The following is a 9,051-nucleotide window of genomic DNA, read 5'->3' as shown; positions in this document are numbered from 1 at the left end:
CGACTGCTCAGGCCGACTCCTGCAATTCCCATGGTGCGTCACGGCGGAGTGGCAGGGGCGGACGGGGGGCGCGTCGTGCTTGCGCAGGACCAGGGAGCGGAGGGAGGCGGAGGTGCGGGGGTCCGAGTGCTCGGGTGTCCATGTGACAGTGAGCGGGGGGCGTCCCGGGTCCCTGCGCTGCTGCGCTCTGAACGCTGCTTGCCGGCACCGTCCACCGTCCAGCGCCTGCAGGGACCGGCGGGCTCAGGACGCTGGCCGTGTCACCCCCGAACTTGGCGTGCAAGAGTGAATTGCCGCCTTGTGCCCGAGGGACCTGGCGGACAGAGGCGGAGCGGCGAGACCGGTGGGGATTTCGGTCGGCGCCGTCGCCTCGGAGCGCGGAGACATGAACGGCTTCACGCCCGAGGAGATGAGCCGCGGCGGGGACGCGGCCGCTGCGGTGGCCGCTGTGGTAGCCGCGGCAGCCGCCGCCGCCTCCTCGGCTGGAAATGGCAACGGGGCGAGCGCTGGCCCTGAGGTGCCCAGCGCCGGCGCGGTGTCCGCGGCTGGGCCCCCGGGAGCGGCCGGCCCGGGCCCCGGACAGCTATGCTGTCTGCGGGAGGACGGGGAGCGGTGCAGCCGGGCGGCGGGTAACGCCAGCTTCAGCAAGAGGATCCAGAAGAGCATCTCCCAGAAGAAGGTCAAGATCGAACTGGATAAGAGCGTAAGTGACGGCGGGACCGCCCTGTGGGGGCTCCGGCAGCTGGGCTCGGACGAGGGGCGTCGGCAGGGTTCGCGCCCTCTCCTCCCCTCCCCCCACGACCTGGCTGCAGTGCCGTCTCTGTCTTGCAAGGAACAACAAAGTCACTGCAAGTCGCGCCGCCACCCGCAACACGCGCGCACACACACACACTCACGCGCGCGCGCCTGAGCTCCCCTGCGCCCCCCACCCCAGCAGCCCCCCGACCTCCCGCTGCTAGCGTCTCTCCAGCACAGTCTTCCCTCTTCCTCCTCTGCTGCCTTCGGGAATCGAAACAAAGGGTCCCGGGTGCTTGAAGGGCCCTGAGTAGCTTTCTTGGAATGGAGGAGCCTTTGTTTTGCTGCCCGGGCTGGCATTTGGCCCCGGGGAGAAGTAGCTCTGCTAGTCCGGGGAAAGTGGAGGTGTATTGGATCTTGTAACACAGCCTACGAAGGTCCACTCCGGATCCACTCCTGCTCCTCCCGACGCAGAGCGAGACCCTGCGGCTTGCACCGGGGTTCGCGGAGTCAGCTGGTAGCCGAGCAGGGAGCGTGGGGAGCACAGAGCCTCTGTGGTCCTGCCATTCGCTTGGCAGCCATCAGGGTCTCCTCTTCTCTTTCTTTCACTAGCTATGATGTTTTTAGAAATACTCATTGCTACTTTTTGCAGTTCTGGCTGGCAAGAAATGAATTGCAAGATGTCAGAACTTAGCATGCATGCTGCATGCTTTTTTTTTTTTTTAAGACTTTTGCTTGCTCAGCCTTAAAATATTAAAGCCTGCTAACTCAGCCCTTGTTTGTATTTTCTTTTTAAGGAATTAGCTGTCAATATGTGAAGTCTGGAATTTCCAGGGTAGTGACCTGGAAATGCCTATAAAACTTAAAAAAAAAAAAATGTACCACTTTCAGGAGTATGTGTAGTTAGGTTTGGGGGGAAGTTTATTGGTAACACTTCCTGCCTGTTTTAAAACAGCTCTTTAAATGGTGGGCGTGAGAAACTTTGCAGGTGAATTTGAATACTTTCAGATTATTTCGAGTGGAAGATGTATTACAGGTAGTTACGATGGTTTAGCACCCAGAAAAGTTTGTAGTTGAAATTTAAATATAGAATAAGAATTAATAAGTAATTTGGAAAAATGGAGAATTTTATGTCTAGACTATAATTTGGGTAATAAATTAGTTTAGAAGGCCTACTTCATACTACTGAAATTTGCTCTTCAAGCAGAAAATACTGTCAAGTAACAAAACCTCGCAGTCATTATCATCTTCCCTCTTACCGGTTGGAAATCTACCCTGAAACAACCAATTCAGGCCAAACTCTGCAATTTGATGACAAAACCCAGACGGTTGGAATTTCTACTTCGCAGTTCTCGGCCTCTGTCCCTCCCCCAGGTGGCACTGCCCACTTGCTCCTCCCACCCTGTGCAGGGTTGCCAGACGTCTGCTGGAGCAAGGCGAAGGATGTAAGGATAGAGAAACAAGCCGTTGTTTCACCAGTGGCTGTTTTGACCATTTCTAATAATCGTGTGCACCATGTGTATGGACTAATGCGTGGATACCGTGTGCTGTAATAATCAGTGTGTGAATCTGTTTTGTTTCAGGCAAGGCATCTTTACATTTGTGATTATCATAAGAATTTAATTCAGAGTGTTCGGAATAGAAGGAAGAGGAAAGGGAGTGATGACGATGGAGGTGACTCACCTGTTCAGGATATTGATACTCCAGAGGTAGGTGAAAGTCTCTGTGTTTAATGTTAACTTCTGAGAAGGCCATTTGGAAGCTTTTAGAAAAGCAAGTAAGGGAATTCTTTGAACTTATAGAACATTTGAGAAATCTGGAAATGAAAGCAATTTTAAATATAGCCAATTGGCAGTTACACAGTTTGACTTGCTATATTTTCAGTTGACAATTGCTACAACTGTTCTATAACTTCCTTTTTTTAACACCACCAGTAGTCTATTTATCCCCCAAAGGTTAAAGTGTTTAATACTTTATAGTTTTGATTATATAAAAGGCTTTTAAAAGCAATGGAATTAACTTTTATTATGGTACAGTTTCAATTTTGTTCCTGAAACTATCAATGGTAAATTTCCTAATAATCGTATAGACTAATTTGCATATGTCTTTTTCTAGGTTGATTTATACCAGTTACAGGTAAATACACTTAGGAGATACAAAAGACACTTCAAGTTACCAACCAGACCAGGACTTAATAAAGCACAACTTGTTGAGGTATGTATATTTATATGTACATATATATATATGCCTTAAGTTATTAGCTTCCTTGTTTGAACAAACAAGAAATCATTAAATGCTAATGAAATTATTAATGAAGTATGTTATGGAACACATTAGTTAGAAAGGTCGAAGTTATTTAGAGGAATCTAGTTGCCTAGGAATGTTGTCTGCCTTTTAGGAGGTTGCTTTATGTGATTCAGTGACTGTGCAGTATAAACATACATAACACCTTCTTTTAAAATACTAAATTTTTGTTTTCAGTCTAGCGATCTGTTTTAAAATAACATTTGACTAGTAAACATCTAGTGAATAGCTAATTAAAGCACAAGTCCACCAGCGGGTCCATGAACATTATTTCCATAACTAGTTGATTTAGCAGTTACAAAATTGTTCTCATTGATATTAATTTGTTTTATGAAAAGCACCTATGTTTTCACAATTCAAAGAGGCAAAGCCTTTTCAAGTTTTTACTTCCGTCGCTTTGGCACAGCTTTTCCTGTCCTTAGTGAGTGTTGAAAAGTTGACCACGTGGTATGTGTGTGTATTCTCTTCAGGAAGTAATAGAACCAAGAAAACTGTATCTTGTTAAAATTGCTTGCAGGTTTATATATGGGTTTGTATCATCTATAATCATACTTACACTTTGTAACCTAGGACAAAAATGTGCACATATGTATGTGTGTGTGTGTGTGTATATATATATATATATATATAAATACATGTTGGAAGGAATAAAAATGAATGGAATTGACAATTTGACAAAATATTTTCTGATACTGTTAAAATAATGTAATAACTGTTTAATCAGAATCTTGCCTTTATTTCTTGCCTGGACAATACAAACCTATTTTTTTCTTTAAATTTGATTTAAAAGATGTAGCCTTTGTTGCATTATAAATTGCACAAATACAAACATTGCCTTCCATGATGAAATATATTAGGTACTAATTAAGTGAAAACACCTCTGTTTTGGGACAAATGATAACCTAAGACCTAATTAATTTTATTGCTCTTAAGATATTTTTTAAATGCATAAACTTCAAATTGGAATTTTGTTGACAGTGTATCATTTACAGCATTTTGAAGCTATTTTCTTTTTTTAAATGTAAGAAATTGCCCTGAGTATTATGAATTAATTAGTCAAGATTGCAGATATTGACAGGTTAACAAGCAGTAAGAAATAAAACACATTTAAGAGATTCCAGAATTGAATGACATGTTCTTCAAGTTTCTACATTATTGTGTCAATGAACTTTTTCTTTTAAGAAATGTTGTCTCTTAGCGTGTAGAATGCTTATGAATACTTCAGTCTAGTTTACTTCTGCCAGTACTTGTGGTGCTTAGGTTAGAATAGCACATGATGAGCAGCGAAGCGGGTAAGCGTTCATCGGTAAACGCCACTTTCGCCTCCATTTTCCATTCGTAATTTTTCTTCAGAAATATTTTTAAGGAATCTTAAAGAATACTGCTGACAAGTGAACTAGTGAGCTTAAGTTACGGCAAATGTGCTAGGATACTTCAAAAACATCATGGGAAATAGAATAAAGTTCTTTTTGGTATTAAAAATAGTGTTGAAATCCATGTGGTTTTTTTTTCATAACATGCATTATCCATGAACTTTTTGAAGACTCTCATATTTGCAGGATATTTCATGGTTTTGTTTTTCTAGTACTAAAGTTGTTTCAGTTTTATTTTTGTTTTCTCTATAACTAGGTTAAAAATCATTGCGGGCATAAGAAATGTTTACCTTTTAAAAGTTAAATAAAAGAAATATACTCTCCAACAATTGCATGTTTGAGTGGGCCAAAATTAGAAATCTCTTGTAAACTCTTAACAGCATATTATTCTGTTTTTCATCCATTGTGTATTTTGTTTAATACATTGTAATTTTTAAAGAAAATAGCTCTTAATAATACTTTTTTCTTTTGAAGAACTATATCTTTACCTTCTTCATAAAACCTGTTAGTATCTAAAACTTTATTATTATTATTATTTTCTTCGTAGATAGTTGGTTGCCACTTTAGGTCTATTCCAGTGAATGAGAAAGACACCTTAACATATTTCATCTGCTCAGTGAAGAATGACAAGAACAAGCCGGAACTCAAGGTTGACAGTGGTGTGCACTAGGAGAGATGGAACTGCACCTCCACTGGGATGTTCAGACGTGGCGGCTGTTGATTGTAGAAACATTCCTGGTGTATTTTTTCTACAGAGGATTTTCTCTGGTTTTATTTTTTTTGTTTGTTTCTAACTCTAATAACTAGTTGGAGACTCATGTAAAATGAGTTTTCCTAGATTAAAAATATTTTAAATAAAAGTTATTACTATTATAGTTGCTTCAGTGAATTTGTTTTGTGAAACTTCACTTTTCTTTTTAACTGACTTTTAGAGATCCATATCAGTTGAGATTTTCATGTTAACATCCTTCATTTTATAATTTTTTTTAATGCTAAGAATTGAGCAGGTTAAGAAGAAAGAATAAATACAACACGTTTGCTTTTTCAAGGACAGTCTTTTTTGGAACTAATGATATCCTAATTGCATTATTTTAAAAAATATGGTGCCAAAAGATTTCAAAAATAGACTTCTGTTGCAACTTCTTTTTTATTGTTAATATTATTGTTACGTGATAGAGTATCAGGAAAAATAAACGGTTTAATTTATATTCCTGCCCATTTTGAGGGAAGACTTAAGGTGCCTGCAAAGATTAAAAACAGTGCTTGGGCCTGGCCCAGGTGACTGCCGCTGACGTCTGGGGAGTGAACCAGTGGGTAGAGCTCAGAACTGCATTCAGGTCTCCCGCGTTGGTGGCCGGGGCCCAAGCAGGGAGGCATCATGCCCCCTCCTAGCACATGTTAGCAGGAATCTGCATCAGAAGCAAGGTAACCAGCACTTGAACATTCACCTGCACAGGGACTTCTGGCATCGCCTTTGACAGCTTGAGCCAATGTCCTGCAAAGCCTGCCCCTCTCAGGATTTTATCAAACATATTTTAATCTTTGTTTTCTGAGATTGTATTACTTGGCTAAATTCTTATGTTACCCATCAAATTTATACCTTGTTTCGTGAAAACAGAAATAGCTGCAGTAAAGTGTTCTGATCTGAGATCATGCTGAACATTTTAGGCTGAAGATAGGCCAATAATACAGGTTTTAGTTTTCAGATTCTTGGACCTGATAATTCTTTGTTGGTTAGGGGGGCTCAGTATGTATTGTAGGGATTAACAGCATTCTCGAAGTTTACCCACGAAGTGCCAGTAGCTCCCAAAAATGTGCCAACCACAAATACCTGTAGAAACTGCCAGACATCCTGTAATGATAAAATCATCCTGGCTAATAATGTACTTGAAAGTACTACATGTAAAATACTGGTTCATTAGAAAAGAAGTCTAGACATTTTCAAGTACACTGATAACTAAAAAGTATGATGAACATAAAGCAATTGGCCATTGTTCTGAGACCATTCAAGTACTTACTTTCTACTCTTTATTCATTTATTTATTATTTTAAAATTCAGAGAAACCAATTTCCCGTTCACTGATTTTTCCTCCTAATGGAGCAGCTGGGGCTGGGCCATGTCAAAGCCAGGAGCCTGGAACTCAATCCAGATCTCATGGATGGCAGGGTGCCAAGTGCCTGCTGTTTCCCAGTGTACACGATATAGCAAGCTTGATTCAGAAGGCCCAGACCTCCCCCTGCACTTATGACTTAAGTTCGTGTAGGAGGAAGAAAGTATACTGAATATATAGCAGGGCCTCAGATAATATGAGTTACTTGATAGCTAACAGAGTAAAACTTCCTGAAATAGATTTTTTTATGAAAGTAAGCTCTACATTATTTCTCTATATACAGCCATTTTAAAGTATGTTGTATGCACAACGTTTTACAACTGCCAGCTGTAACTGCAAAACTTCATCACTCTGGAAAAACCCATTTGTAATTATTTGTATTCTTCCTTATCCTCATTCACTATTACACTCTAAACATTTTTGGTCTCCATGGATTTGGATGTCATGGATATACAATGAGAATCACAGCGTAGGTCCTTTAATTTCTAGCTGCTTTAGCATGTCTTCAAGGCTCAGCTATATTGCGGTATACGTCAGTGCTTCATTTCTTTCCACGGTAGGAAGTATTCCATTGTATGGTGTATATCACCATTTGGTGATCTGTTCATCTGTTGATGAGCATTGGGTTTCTACCTTTGGGCTATTGTAAATAATGCTGCTATAAATATTCTTGTGTAGGTTTTTCATCTGTCTTAGGAATATCCAGCAGTGTCCAACCATTGACTCACGCAATAATTTCGTGTTAAACTTTTGCAGGAACTTCCCACCTCTTCCTAGTTGTCCCGTTTTTACATTCCCATCAACAACATAAGGCTCCACTGTTCTACTAGCTGTATTTGCGTGTGTGCGTGAGTGTGTGTGTGTGTGTGTGTGTGTGTGTAACGCCTTCCTGTTGGAGAATAGTGATATCTCACTGGGATTTTGATTTTGTAAATCATTAATAACAATATTGAACATCTTTTCATATGCACATTGGCGCCTGCATATCTTTGGAAGAGTGTTTATTCAATTGTATTATTTATTGGTTTTAAAAATATGTATTTTTTTGGAAGGCAGAGTCAGATCCTGTCCAACACTGTTCAAGGAATGCCTGTGGATGATTAGAAAAGGAGGAATTTTATGAAGGATAGGTGACCTATTCAGTAATTTTACTGGCTAACCTAGTTCTCAGCAACAAAGGACTTATAGAACGAGAGCAGAGAAAGTAAAAAACACAGACGTTGCTATCCAGTAAGCATTTAGCATTTATGAGTTCCCTGAATTATACAGTTGTGTAGATCAGCTGAGTAGAAGTTCACTTTTTTGAATAGAAGTTCACTTTTTTAAAAGAAATACTGAAGATAATGGTATCATACAATGTAGTGATTAAAATTGGGTACTAGAATAAAAGTGTCCATATTCAAAACTTAGTTCTGCTCACTAATGATGTAACCTTAGGTCAACTACTTAATTTTTCCCAATCTTGGCATTCCTTTTGCCTATAGAACAGGGTAGACAGTACCTGTCTTTTTCATTTGTTGCAAGACAATGTTTAGAAAAAGACAACAATTTAAGCAAAAATCTTAGTTGTCTCGTAACTAAAATCTCTTGGAAAAACAAGAGATCTGTTTATTAGTATGATTGAATGAAATGCTTGCTTTTAATGACCTAACGACTAAGTCAGAAAAAGTTGTGTCAGTGTAAGTTGTTTGGACATGTGTTTTTGCATTTATTTAGCAGCACAAAGAACATGGTTTGCTTGCATAGTAATTCATTTCTAAGAACGTAGTTGGATTTCTTAGTATAATTCTGACTTGGGCATTCATCCTGTAGGAAGTCCTATTATTTGAAAACATGCTCTGACTTGTGTTTTTGAAGACTTTAATAGAAACAAGTATGATCACTCCAAGATTGTTAGTCCAACATGGTGACACTTGCTGGACACTGAATAAATACTATATAATGTTCTGAGTACATTAATAAGCAAAACAGGGATCTCCAAGGATGTATTTCAATATATAGTGTCACTTTGGCTCACAAGAGGATTTCTCCCGGATTACCTGTGTGTATGGTATTTCTCAAACTTTCCCTCTTCTGAAACCACCCTCTGCTCTGTAGCAGGCTTCTTATTTTAGAAATACTTATTTGTTCTAATTTTTACACATTTGTTAGTACACAAGTGCCATGAGGGCCAGTTCATATTATTCATTAGTATATTCCCAAATCTTAATAATGTCCAAAAATTAGCACTCATTTAATACAGCTTAATTGAAAAGCTTTCTGAAATTACTTCTGCTGGCCACCATGAACTGATGTATGCTTAAAACATACGGGCAAGCTCCAATACTGTCTCCTCTAATAACATCTTTTAGAAAACATCATTTAAAGCACCTGTTTATTTTAAAATTCATCTGACTAAATTTGCATCCTACATGTGTTTCTTTTAATGTGTGCTTCGTTTTTCTCAACACAAAGTGATACTTGGATACATGAATCATGATATGAAGCATATAGCTGAGTGTAGTGGGTGGGTTTTGGAATTGCGATTC

The 9,051-nt window shown here is 39.8% G+C and overlaps 1 protein-coding gene across 1 annotated transcript; it reads left to right on the top strand.

The window, feature by feature from the left end:
• Window positions 1-50: 50 nt before the first annotated feature.
• SAP30 (Sin3A associated protein 30) lies at window positions 51-5,114 on the top strand. Its single transcript, XM_004579041.3, has 4 exons — window positions 51-703; window positions 2,319-2,444; window positions 2,851-2,949; window positions 4,960-5,114. The coding sequence occupies exons 1-4, from the start codon at window positions 386-388 to the stop codon at window positions 5,080-5,082; spliced, it is 666 nt and encodes a 221-aa protein (XP_004579098.1). The 5' UTR covers window positions 51-385; the 3' UTR covers window positions 5,083-5,114.
• The last annotated feature ends 3,937 nt before the right edge of the window (window positions 5,115-9,051 follow it).

The sequence above is a fragment of the Ochotona princeps genome, chromosome 11, assembly GCF_030435755.1.
Source record: "Ochotona princeps isolate mOchPri1 chromosome 11, mOchPri1.hap1, whole genome shotgun sequence".
NCBI lineage: Eukaryota > Metazoa > Chordata > Mammalia > Lagomorpha > Ochotonidae > Ochotona > Ochotona princeps.
This window is presented reverse-complemented; position numbering and strand designations above follow the sequence as displayed.

Excerpts from the sequence above, each read along its gene's own strand:
- SAP30 (XM_004579041.3), top strand. The coding sequence starts at position 386 with ATGAACGGCTTCACGCCCGAGGAGATGAGCCGCGGCGGGGACGCGGCC. Across the intron at positions 704-2,318 it reads AGATCGAACTGGATAAGAGC|GCAAGGCATCTTTACATTTG; the intron begins GTAAGTGACGGC and ends GTTTTGTTTCAG. Across the intron at positions 2,445-2,850 it reads AGGATATTGATACTCCAGAG|GTTGATTTATACCAGTTACA; the intron begins GTAGGTGAAAGT and ends GTCTTTTTCTAG.